Raw genomic sequence first — 13494 nt, forward strand, 5'->3', positions numbered from 1 at the left:
ATTAAGGGGGTGTTTGGATGAAACCAAACCATAGTTTGGAGAATAGCTTCTAGAGAATAGATTTTGGAAAAAATAGATTTTGTGAAGAATAGATTTTGTGAAAAAGTGATTCTGATAAATGAGAGTGTTTGGATATTTGTTATCAGAAGAACTTTTTATATGTACAAATTTTATTAAAAAAAGCATAAGTTAATATGATAATTACATAAAAGATAGATTTTATAATATATTTTAATTTGAAAAAATAAAATTGTTAATAATATATTTTTTTTACCAACATAATTAATATATATAAAATAATATAATTAATATGTATATATATTTATAAAATATAAGATTAAATATGTTTATAAAAAAATAATTGAGGAATGTTAAAATCATATTATCGTTGAGATCTACTCTACAGGCACAATCATACTCTCCTATTTGAGCCAGAAGCAGAATGGATTCACTTCTTCTGAAACCATGGTTTTGAGCTCCAAACTATGGTTTTGATCCAAAACCATGGTTTCTGTTTTTTCTTGGGTGTTTGGCAAGTTTGAGACCCAAACCATGGTTTGGGTTCCAAAACCATGGTTTTCTATGTTATCCAAACATGTCCTAAATACAGGCTAGGTCATAAATCCTGACAGACCGCATGGCTTGCTTTTAGGGCCTATTTGGGTGCTCCAAAACCGTGGTTTCAGAAGTACTTTTCCGTAAAACGAGGTAACCTCCTCCACATATTTACTTCGTAATCCGTAAAAGCATTTCTGAAACCATAGTTTGATTTCTATCCAAACACTCCCTTAGTTCACTGATGGCGCTTCACCCGCCATCTCGCTGACAATAACTGGATTCTAGTTTACATTGACCCGACCCAACCCAACCCGACCCGACGCGACGCGACGCGACGCGACGCTGGTAAGGAGCCCTTCGATGTCGAAGTGAAAAGGCTCCATACTAATTTAGTGCGGTCCGAAGACGGATAGCGGAGGCTGATAGACATGGAGGTGGAGTTGGAACCACGTGTGAAGCCACTGCCCTACAAGGTCAAGGCCATGTCTAGGGAATCGCCGTTGCAGAAGGCGGCGCACGTCCTTGACACTGACCTTCGTACTCACTGGTCTACCGGGACCAATACGAAAGAATGGATTTTGCTTGAGCTTGACGTACGTATTTTAGTCCATGGTTCTCTTTCTCTATTTCTCAGTTACTTTCTGCTTTCCGTCCTGCTTTTTCGGTGGTTCAGGTGATTGCTTGTTTGGTTTTGCGGAACCCCCAGGACAACTTGGGTGAAAGTTGTTTGTTTTTTTGTTAGTTTTGACAGATCCTTGACATGATCAAGCCATGAATTCTATGTTAAATGTTTAGTTGGCACTTACTATCCTATCTTTAATTGTTTAAATTGAACCCAAGCGCTGTTAAGAGCTATAGAGTCTTATGCTTTTAATGTTCAATTTTTTGTTCAGCATAAGTGGGTGGGATGAGTTCGCAGTTGTTGTACATTATTCATTTGTGATGACAACTATTCCCTTAATTGAAATGTCATTGACATCCCCATGGGTCTTCATACTCACAGATTAGGGGTCATCTTGGAATTGTTCTATTTTTATTCATCAAGAGGATTTTAGGTGGAAGGAGGGTGCACGGCTTAGAGAGAATGCTCCTCTATTTGCTGCTTTGTGGTGCAATTCACAAAATTTTTTAACACAACTCATTATGGGCAGTTTGCTCCCCAGGTTCTTTATTGATATCTTTTCATTTTTTTTCCAGGAGGGGTTCCATGAGTCATTTTAAGAGAAATTGGTGAATTTCTAGGAGTTAATGCTTTGTTCTTCTATTTTTTTTTTTTGTCCCTGTTGCTTTGTGTTGATTTATAAGGATTGCCTATGCTCTAATTTTGTACATATATATTCTCTGTCTTGTACAAGTACCAAACTAGCAAATATTTTCTTTGATTTAGAGACATAATCTTCAAACCTTGCTATCTACTATGCTTAAGTTAAATAATGATCTTCCATTAACTCGGAGCATTCCCTTAATCAAGATCTTTAACAATGGGGAGACTTTGCAGGTTGTCTTTTGAATTTACTTGAACTCTTTTGGAAGTTGAAGGCCCCTCAAGGGGCTGAAGTCTATATATTTTGGGTTTGCAGTATCAATAGGATCAACAAATAATCTGTTATAGACTTATAGGCCACATAGGGTTAATTTATAAGTTGGATGTAAGCATTCAATTGTTCTTCTCTATGATATGGGTGGGAGGATGCGGATCAAGGCTCCTTTTTTTTTTTTTACATTTTATTTTGTGAAGCTTTCAGTCTGTTACCGGTGCAAAGGATGGGTAAGATCCTCTTTCACATGTATTTTCTTATAAGATTTTGGAAAGAGTAAGAAAGTGGTTTCATGGTGGTAGTTGAACTAAATGAATAATTTTACTATCCTTAAGAGCTTAAGAGCAATGTTGAATGTTGAAACTTTATATTAAGTTTATAGTTTCATCTCAAAGTTGGGGTTTTCAATCGGCTAGTTTAGTTGGTTTAGTTGTTGGAGACAGAATTGTGTTTTTGGCTTCTTCCTTGAGTGTGTAAGCAATTGATAATTTTTTGGGTTTTTCATTTGATTGCCTTGGAATAGGATTGTAAGATGTACCATGTACATACTTCTTTTAGAATAGGTGAGTTTGTGATTGCTAGTTTAGAGCAAATGCATTGATAAATGATGGCTCATTGGTGGGACTTAGGGGGTGTTTGGGTAGAAACAAAACCAAAGTTTTAAAAGTGCTTTTACGGTATACGAAGTAAATATGTGGAGGGGTATGTCTTGATTTGCAGAAAGTGCTTCTGAGAAGTGCTTTTGGGGTTACCCAAACACCTCCTTAGACAAGTTTGTAATGGATTTATTGTTTTCTTTGGAGTTGATAGTTTAGCCACCTTAAGTATCATACTTATATATATATTTTGATCTTTTTATGTGAAAAAAGTTGATGGAGACTCCGGTAATATGGTTGCCTAAGTTTCAATCTGAATGGCATGGGATGCTAATGGGATACTTAAATGGTTTGTTCTTCCACTTCAGTAGTTAGCTTTTGGAGAAAGTTCCCATTCCATTTGAGTACCCATCGATTGGTATTAGAGCTAGTGATAATTCCCATGAAGTTGATTGACATGGAAGTAAGTGAAGTGTCATCTAGTGAAGTGTTGTAGAATGCAGCCACTAGGATGTTGATTCTCCTAAAAGGGCCAATTGAAGGAGACATTTGTAATATGGGATGCCTACATGCTTAATGGTATACTATTGGGTGCTTAATGGTCTTTTAAGTGGGGCTGTTTTAGAGGAGCGCATCCCACTTGAATAACCATTAAAATTACATTCTTACTGTCATTTTAAGAGCCAGAATACTATAATTGGAAATCAAAGCTCAACTAGTCCCTTTTAATGTTTAATTATATTTTATTCTGAATCCTCTTGAATTGTTAAATACTGATTATATACTTGTCTTATTATTGTTTTTTTGGTTTTTTTATTTGCAGGAGCCTTGCTTATTGTCCCATATGCGGATATATAACAAGTCTGTGCTTGAGTGGGAAATTGCAGTTGGCCTACGTTACAAGGTTAGTTGCTTAAAGTTGTCAAACAATTAATCGTTTTTGCATTCTATTTTTTTTCCAGAATTTTATATTATTTGGCGTTGGTAACTAGCAGGCTTAACACTTAGAGGATCAGATCTGGTGGTTTAATGTTCAACATTTTAATTTAGATCTAATGGCTAGTGCTCTATTTTCCATATTTTAGGAAGGTCATATGCTCATAGTTATTTCACATTTATTTCTTGATTATCTGTATACTGGAGCTTTAATAGCTTCAATGGTTCTGTCCATTATAGTGTCTTGTTGCCTTAATTAGTGTTGATTTCTTGCCCTTTTGGCATCTGTTTCACGCTGAGCTGCCTCTTATATATATATGTGTGTGTGTTTGTGTCTTTGGTTTGTTGTACTTAATAGACATTTGATTTGACCCCTCCTGTGCCTGACTATTGTTGGGATGTCAATTGGAAAGCATGGCTGGAATTAAAATTTTTCTAATCTTGTCCAAGATTCTGATGCGAATTCTTACATTAGATATAGGAATGGGGATGATGTCATTCTTGATTGGAGATGTTGTTAAGTGTCGAATCACTATGGGGAAATAATATCCTTCACATCTATAAAAATTAATCAGGGCCCTACTCATTGTCTTTGCTAGAAGACATTCTGGTTAGGCGTTCTTGGAGATTCTTTCCTTGCACTCTGAGTGACCCTAGGCAGCACACTACATGTGTCTTGCATCATGATTATCTTTTCCTAGATGCTATCTAGATAGCTCTGGCGTTTTCCGTGGACCTTCTTGGAGGTTTTACGGCTAAACTAATGATGAAAAGTGTAATGGGCTTTAATTATTGGGCCAAATGCCTAATCTCACTTTGGCAAGTAATTAAACCAATGATGTAGTATAACTCTTTTGGCTCTAATTGTTGGCCCAACTTTATTGTGGCTAATAATTAAACCCGATATAATTTATTAAATTCCAAAATTAAAAAGAATACTGTCCAATATCATGTCATGGACTTTCTTCAGTTGATCTACTAGAAAGCAATTTTTCTTTTTTGAAAAGGCGAAAGACCTACTATTTTTCAATCAATATTATGTATGTGAATGATCCTCCATAAGGTAAAGACTTCCTCTTCAACTTTATCTTGTTTGTCATGATCTAAACTTATTCATTTTAGTGGATGGAAGTATGTTGCATTCCTTACTGATTTGATTAGTATTTGCTTGTCAGCCAGAGACTTTCCTGAAAGTTCGACCACGCTGTGAAGCACCCAGACGTGACATGATCTATCCTACAAACTACACTCCATGTCGCTATGTAAAAATATCTTGTTTGCGTGGAAATCCCATTGCTATTTTCTTTGTTCAGGTTTGCTGTCGAAAGTTTTTTCCTCTTGCTCTTGGTCAATGCTTTATGCTATCAATATCTTTACTTTTGCTACTAAAATCAAATCAAAAGAAGCTTTTTGAGATATATATAATATAATTATGAAAGGAACAATTTATAGAAAAATGGAAAAAGAAAAGAACAATTGAACTTAAACGGATGATAATGTTTCCTGGTCTCTGTTCACATCAGACAAAGGTAATCAGTTAAATCCCACAGGTCATTTATACTCGATGTTCCTTTGAACATCTTATCATTCCTTTCCAAGGCCAACAAAATGCACCAAATCACAGTGCAAACTGCTCATTGCCATGGAACGTGTTCATCTTTATCATGGACCAGTCTTGTTTACTTGATCATTATTAAGTGATCCAAAATTTTGGGATCCTAGACTGTGATAAAAAATATTATACAATACAAAAACAAACAAGGGCCTCTCAATTCTTTCTAATTTGGCCTTACACATAAATGTTCAAGGGAATCATCCTGTTTGGCCTTCAAAACTACAAAATCTCGTTCGGTGGTAACTATTTTGGGTTTTGAATCTTAGGGGTCCACCCAAATGATTTCACGTATAATGCCGTTTTATAATATTAAATTGCTTTTTCTAGATGAAATAGTGCCCTATAGGGATAATAAATGAGAAGATGAAAGGAAGACTTGCAGCGATATAGAGCTCAAGATCTCCTATTTGAATAGGAAGAAAGATGAATGAGTGACCGTGCCTCAAGTTTATGAACTTATTTGCAGAAGTGATTTGTACTGAAATGAAATTCTGAGAAAATTTATCCCGGGAAAACGACAAAAGTGTGAAACAAAGAAAGCTGAACTTTACTTGGAAAAAGCCTGACAAAAGGAAAACCTTTCTACTGAAAGGTCTTAATAAATGCTAATTCAAATATCATCCTCTACGGGTTGTAAGATCTAGAAGAGATGTACTATTGAGTCTAGTAACCAAATGTGCTAGGTTAGCATCCCTCCCTTTCCACACCAGACCATGCTTACTGTGAGTAACCACTAAAGAACAAAATATACTAACTACCTTTTTGTTTTACCTCAATTACATAAACCTCCCTCTATTTCGAAAATGCATATGAATCTTCATTGAAATTAATGTGTTATATAGACCTCAGTAATATTTTTGATATTCTATTTCTATTTACACAACTATTAGTTGACTATTAAGTCTAACTCTTAAACTTTTGATTTGAACAAAAAAATTATTTTTTATACAACAATAAAATTATTATAATATATATTTAAACTTTCTAATATGTTGTAAAATTATCAATTTTAATTATATTATAAAATTTTATAAATTTAATTTTTCATCACATTTATCAAAACTTACTTAGGGTCTTTTAAATGGCTAAAAACATATTTTTGTGATCTCATAAGGTATAACTGATGTGAGTTTGAGAGATTATATAAATCACTTAAATTTATAATTTAAAACTTCTAAACAAATTTTTTCCTACAAACATTCATAAACACATTTAGTCAAAAATTGCACTAATGGTTGAAAGTAAATTAGGGATTCAGTATGAAGAAGGGTAAATTAGTAAATAAAATTCATTCTAATGTAAATTTTCATTAAAAAATATTTTTATATTTTTTAAAAATATTCTTAACATAGCAAACTATTTGTACTGAAGTGTATGTTTTAAAAATAGATGGGAGGTTTGTGTAGTTAAGGCAAAATGCAAGGAATGTTAGTATTTTGCTCTTGAAGTGAAACCATTCTTGTGGAAAATGTCAGCCTTTCACCAGTCATTGCAATATTTTTGTAAACCAAGGTTTGAGGATCGAGGTCCACTTCTTTTCCATATGACAAACCGACGCTCCTCAACTTGCTCATGCTTGACAAAAGAAAATCTCTCACAATCATCTTGAATATCTAGGTAGCAGCTAGTGTGTTTTAAAAAGAGGACGATAGTGTGAGAGCATTGAAGAGAAAAGAATAAGGGTGATGTGGCTGCCTCATGGGAAGAATGACCCATCTTGATTTTAGGTACTTCTTGATTAATTGGTTTCTAGAAAGTAGGTTACCCTTACTCCTAAAACGTAGACTCAAGATTACCTCAAAAGGAATGCATAGATATGTTAGAGGCCTACTTAAGTATTGGGCAACTATCAGAAGCAAAGAAAAAAGACGGTTGGGGAAAAGTTCGTTTTTAAAACTATTCCTAGTATCCTATCTTGTTGCAGAAAAATAAATAGGGCTAAGGTGCAAGTTTGCCTTGGAAGTTTCACTTAGGAGTGTTGGATACTCGGAAGTTTTTTAGAGCTCAATGTTGCTTCAAAAGTTTAAAATTGTAGCAATTTTGCCCTTTATTGTTAAAAAGCTAATGCTGACCGTTAAATTACTATGATTTTGAATTTCCAGGACAATATTGAACCTAAAAGAACTTCTGGGTGTCTAGTGCTCTTTAGTGAAAACTTTCAGGACAAATTGGCATCTCAACCCAAATAAATATATTATTTGCTAAGTGAAGGGGAATAATATCAACCTCTTTTGAAGTTGGAGCCAACTTAACCTCTTCTGAAGCATCTTGTAATTCCTTACAAGATCTGTCCGGTAACTCTAAAAAGCATCCTAGTGAACAGATCATGTGCAAGAGCTAGAGAAAAAGAGGCCTTGTCTAATGCTTGTTTCCCTTGAAGGCAAGATTCGGACTCACCACTAACAATCATTGGTGCTGCTGAAGAAAGATAAACTGAAATCTGCCCTCAAGTGATATGCTTGATTCTGTTGCTTTGAGCATGAGTTGCTCCGCTGGATTACTCATAGACATCCCAACTGAAATTGCATGAGCTAAACACCATGAAATTTTCTTGTAACCCATATTTATCCACCGAAGATGGGAAACAAGAGTTATTGCTTATATATGGTTTAGTATATGCATTAATCCTGAACACTAAAGTTACCCCAAAAGGAACACAATATGACTATCATCTTCATGGATTTACTAATTTTTTGTGACCTCTTTTGGGTTGAGTGTGATATGATATTGTAATAAATAAAAGTAGTTAGTTAATGGTTAGTTGGGGTAATTAGGGGAAATGACTATCAGTAGCTAGCGGTTATAAATAGATGGCTAAGGAACTAATTGTAATCAACATTTTTGTGGCCTTTGACTCTCTTCTTCCCTCTCTCTCCCCCTTTCTCCCTTCTCTTTATCCTGGAACAGTGTTTGTACTAGGCTAAATTATTGCAAACTTCAGTTTTGAAGATTGAAATGATTCAGTACTAAGCTGGTTTTTTTAATCGTCTGTCACAGCTTATAGGAGCTTCTGTGCCGGGTCTAGAGCCTGAGTTTCAACCAGTTGTTAGTTACTTGTTACCACATGTTATATCCCACAAACAGGATCCTCATGATATGCATCTCCAGGTGGGTTACGCTGTCCTTCCATCAGCATCCTTACATGCAATCTTTTTTACTATTTTATGAGGCATGGACACCTCAAAATGAGCCCAGTATTGTTCTTGCCTTTGTTTGATATGAGTTGGACACTTGTATTGGATGTTCCATGGCGTTTCAAATTAGATATTATGGATCTTATTGTTTAACCATATTTGGGTCACGTCCCATGGTCATGTCAATGTCCATGCTTTATTCATTATTGTTTGTAGTTGCTTTCTGATGTTATATGGTTTGTAGTTGCTTCGTGACATGACAGATCGGTTGCTTGTGTTCCTTCCGCAACTAGAGGTAAAGTGGATAAATTCCTTCTAGATTTCTATGTGCAAATCCTTTTCTTCTTTTCTTTTCTGTTTTTTCTCCTACTTTTCCACTATGACACTATGCTATTTAGTATCACATTTATATAATTTCAGGCAGACCTTACAAACTTCCAAGATTCTCCAGAGCCTAGCATACGTTTTCTTGCCATGCTTGCAGGTCCTTTTTATCCTATTCTTCATGTTGTGAATGAAAGGTTAGTTTTTTCCCTTGTCTCGATGATATGGTCTTAATGGCTCTGACTTTCTGTTAATAGAAGTTCTATAAAAGCTAGACCTGTCATTAAACCAGTAGACAGAGTAGCTAGTGGTTCAATGGTCAATTGTGGTCAAAAGCATGCTTTTCTGTGAGACAAAGGCAAGCTTTTTGTTTTGTCTTTTAAGTCTGGAGTGGGTTTTAATTTTGTCACAAAAATTTTGTGTCACCTTGTCCAACATCTTTCTGGAAAGTTTCAATTATTTTCTACCAATTATGTTTAAATGCTTGATGAAGAATGCCAATTTGTTTCTCAAGTGTCTGAATGATTGTTATTGGGGAACATATCGCCCAAAATGAAATGATGGCTAAAATAATCTTTTTTCTATCACCATCTTTCTAATTGCGTAATTGAAAATTTTAGGCCTTCTAGCATCCTTCAAGATTTTCTTTCCCAAAGCAAACGAGGAAAATTCAATGTCTACTTGAGTAGAACCAATTTTATACAAAATTCTTTCCCATTGAAGTGCAAGCTTCTTTATGCTGGATGGTACTCTGAACTGTTAACGGTTTGGACTTTTGACTAATGAATTAATTGATGTATGATTTTATACAAATGTATCAACTGAATTATCTAATCGTAAGCTAAGATTCCTTGTCTTTGTCAGGCCGTCTCACCATGATTTGGATTGCCAATACTGATGATTACTTTCCTCTCCTCTCTTCCTGTCTTTATGAAGGCAGATAATGTTTTTATCTTCCAGTTTGCTACAATCAATGAACCAGTTGCTTCATTCCTTATTAGAATTAATGCAAAAAATCCTTCGACAAAACTTTCAGTGTTACCCTGCTAGATTGGCTTTGGGCTTTGAGTACTTTTAAATACGGGGACGGGGATGATGTTTGCTAAAATTTATTAATTAATCCATAAAATGGCCCAATGTTTGCTATGTTCAATTGCTTTATCATGAATACTTGTGCAATTGCAGAACAACTTCAAAATCTCCAGGCAGTATAGATTTCAACACATCCAAAAGCAATCAATTGTCACCAGCTCTAACTGTTTCCACTAACTTTGAGGTAGTTTCTACAATGCATTTAAAAGCTAGCATCAGATGTTTATTTAACTCCCTTGTATCAAGTTCTATGAATAACAAAAGTTATCATCTTCCTTAGGTTGCTCATTATCCTTTCCCAGAGAAAAACGATGTGGCATTGTTGCTCAGTAGTATTTTTTTCTCTATATATTTTTGTTGGGGATTGGTTATGGTTTAAATTGGCTCTGAATCATTTCTGCTGCCATTCCTGTAAATACAAGCTTTCTTTACGTGAAAATTTGACTTCTCAGAATTTCCAATCCCTTTGCCTTGCTTCTGCTTATTATGTATTATCTACTTAGCTTTCCGTGCAATGGTTAAGTGATCGTCTATTCCCACATCTATCTCTTCTACCCTTTTGCTTCTCCATTTTATTTCCATGCAGCCAAGGAGGTCGCGAGGTGCATCACCTTTCATTTTGTCCGCATACAGTTGCATTGTTTTTCGGCCAGATGCAATTTTTGTGCTGCTAAGAAAGGCATATAAAGATTCTGATCTAGGATCAGTTTGTAGGATGGTGTGTTATCTTTCTCTTTTCAATTTGGAGGAAAGGAGCTCTCTCTCTCTCTCTAAATGGTGCTCACCCCCTTGCTTCTATTGTGTTTCCCTGACCATATATATATTTTTAATGTTTTTTAGGTGTCTAGAATAATGCAGAAGCTCATTGGTCCTGATACGGTTCAAGATGCTCCTAATTCTCATGGCGAAGTCACATCAGTCTTGGAAGAGACATTAAACATAGAGACATTTACTTCTTTCACTTTTCCTGATTATTCAAACCTGTTTGGAGAAGAGTTCCAGATACTTGATCAGCACTGGGATTACAGCTATCTTAACATATTAGACGTGGGGGCAGTGGAAGAAGGGATGTTACATGTTCTTTATGCTTGCGCATCGCAGGTTACTTGCAGTAATGTGATATGAAATATCTGATATTGTTATATTTTCAAAGTTTGCCAAATGTGATGCACACTCCTAAACATCTGCACTTTACAGCCTGTTCTTTGCAGCAATTTGGCTGAGAGAACTTCTGATTTTTGGGATGTACTGCCACTTGTGCAAGCTCTACTTCCAGGTCGAGTGTTCTTTATGGATCATTGTTTGTGGCAGTGAAAGGCGGGGGCATAATGACTTATTCAAAGGGTCTTATTGCTTGCATGCCTGTTGTGTCTTGCTCATTGATTTTCTAATTGACTGTCTCATTTGATTTTAACGAGGATTAGGCAACATTATTGTTTATTTATTTAAAATTGAATTTTTTTTCTTTTTCGATGGGTATCTTAGTAGGACGGAGAATCCTACTCTAAAAGCTGGCTATTGAGGTAGGAGAACCAACCCACTTAAATACGCCATTGAGCAGCTCATTCTACTCAATGTGGGACTTGGTATCCCATATTACTAAGTCCCCATCAATTGGCCTCCTATGGAAAGCCGACGTCTTGGTGGCTGCATTCCATGACACTTAACTTGGCATCCTAACTGTCAAAACCCTCCTAGGTAGCCTTCTCTTGAACTGTCGATAGCCTGGCTTTGATACCAATTGATGGGAACCTAAGTGGGATGGGGAGTCCTATCCCAAAAGCTTGCTATTGAGGTGGGAGAACCAACGCACTTAAATACCCCATTGGGCATCCTATTCTACTCAATGTGGTAATTGCTATCCCATACGACCAAGTCCCCATCATTTTCCTGTCTCTGTTGTCCGTTTATGAGACTCTTATCATCCTTATGTGTAGTTCTCTTTCTTTCTACTATTATTTCTTTTACCATCCCAAAGAAGAATAAATGCTATGCAACAACAATTTACAAATGTTTTTTACATTATGACAGTGCAGTGATTGGGAGCGTGGAATTTATCCTCTGACTTAGAAATTCCTACAAGAATTTTATTGAAAATAATTTGAAACGTGGTACTTATTAATGTTGTTATGGCCATCTCTAGTCAATTTTCTTACAACTGCCTTTTTTCGTCTTGTTTTGTTTTTTCTAAAATAGCTCTACGCCCATGTGTGAGCGGTCCTTTTGACATTGTTGATGATACCTTTTCACCATGGACGCAACCTGTTGTGCAGCATGCCTTATCTCAGGTTGTATATTCGATCCTTCCATTTTGGCAGAATGATCCGGTGTTTCTTATGTGATCTTTGCAAAACTCCAAGATAACTTCATGCTACTGGTTATTTTTGTTCGTCTTTGCAGATTGTTGCAACAACAATTTCAGAAGCTTATCATTCACTTCTTCGTGCTTGTGCTGGCTACCTGTCATCATTTTCACCATCTCATGTTAGTCAGACAACTATTAATAGTTTTCCTGTAGAATTTTATTCATTAGTTCTCATCTATTGCATGACTTGTAAGACATTATTTTCCTCTAGTCCTTCTGGTGCAGAGCAATTTCTTAAAAGTTAGATTCAGTTTCTATTGCTGTTACTTGGCTGTGTGCACAATGGCAAAATACATGTTATGATTTTGAATATAGGCATAGGGTTATATGAATGGGTTACAACAGTAAATAGCTGGTTGACGTCATAAACAGTTTTAGGGGGAGAGAGAGTAAAAACCCCATAATTTTCTTGAAGTTCTTGCTTCTTGTTAGGCTCATATCTTGTCTCCTTGCATTCATTTCTCCTCTTTTATAAATATCTCATGTAAGTTCTCTGTGGAATTATTAGAAAACGTTTTTGTTTTTGTTTTTTGACACTTGTCGTCAAGGACGATACTACGCTCTTCTTTCCTAGGACTAAGATCTTAAGTAGGATTTTGAAATAAAGTATGGAAGAACAGCTTGTATTTTTTATTGATGCGTGAGGGTTACGTATATAGAGAAAGGGAGAGAATAGAATCTGATTCTAATCCCTAAAAGATCTCCTAAAATCTCGGATAATAAAATTAGAGAATCAAATAATAAAACACAAATAAGATACAGCAGATTGAAGATTAAAAAAAAAAACTAGGTTAAATCATGAGAGGGCCCAAGAGTGGTGGCAGGCCCATATCCAACACTCCCTCTCAAGCTGGCAAATAGATGTTGATAATTCCCAGCTTGTCTAAGAAGCCCTTGAATTTCTCTTGAGTAAGGGACTTGGTCATAACATTTGCAATCTGTTTTCCGGAGGGAATGTATGAGAGATCAATTATTTTTGCCTCCAATTTTTCTTTGATAAAGTGGTGATCTATGTTCACATGTTTGGTGCGATCATGATGTATTGGATTGTTAGCAATCTTGATTGCTGACATGTTGTCACACCATACCTTGATTGGTTCAAGGTTTCCAATCTTGAGCTCGCTTAATAATCTGATTATCCACATACCTTCACAGATTCCTAGAGCCAAAGCTCCATATTTAGATTCAGCAGAGCTCCTAGAAACTACTGATTGCTTTTTGCTTCTCCAAGTTACAAGATTTCCCCATACATAAGAACAATAGCCAATAGTAGACTGCCCGTCCACCTTAGAACCTCCCCAATCAGTGTCTGTGAACAGCTCAATACTCCTAGCAT

At 35.8% G+C, this 13494-nt stretch overlaps 1 protein-coding gene across 3 annotated transcripts in view; it reads left to right on the forward strand.

The window, feature by feature from the left end:
- Positions 1–947: 947 nt before the first annotated feature.
- LOC114723053 (uncharacterized) overlaps positions 948–13494 on the forward strand; it is a 43754-nt gene continuing 31207 nt past the window's right edge. Inside the window, exons 1-12 of one of the 3 annotated variants that reach the window (XM_028909193.1) lie at positions 948–1151; positions 3516–3596; positions 4804–4941; positions 8241–8351; positions 8622–8672; positions 8798–8898; positions 9887–9977; positions 10380–10511; positions 10634–10894; positions 10991–11069; positions 11990–12081; positions 12194–12277. In XM_028909193.1, the coding sequence (XP_028765026.1) occupies positions 987–1151; positions 3516–3596; positions 4804–4941; positions 8241–8351; positions 8622–8672; positions 8798–8898; positions 9887–9977; positions 10380–10511; positions 10634–10894; positions 10991–11069; positions 11990–12081; positions 12194–12277 (1386 nt within the window). In that variant the 5' untranslated portion in view covers positions 948–986. Of the gene's footprint in view, positions 1152–3515; positions 3597–4803; positions 4942–8240; positions 8352–8621; positions 8673–8797; positions 8899–9886; positions 9978–10379; positions 10512–10633; positions 10895–10990; positions 11070–11989; positions 12082–12193; positions 12278–13494 lie in introns of those variants that run through there. The other 2 variants (XM_028909194.1, XM_028909195.1) reach the window with 2 other exon arrangements.

Source organism: Neltuma alba, unplaced genomic scaffold (genome assembly GCF_004799145.2).
Source record: "Neltuma alba isolate B1F8T4 unplaced genomic scaffold, ASM479914v2 tig00012121_pilon, whole genome shotgun sequence".
Classification (NCBI taxonomy): Eukaryota; Viridiplantae; Streptophyta; class Magnoliopsida; order Fabales; family Fabaceae; genus Neltuma; species Neltuma alba.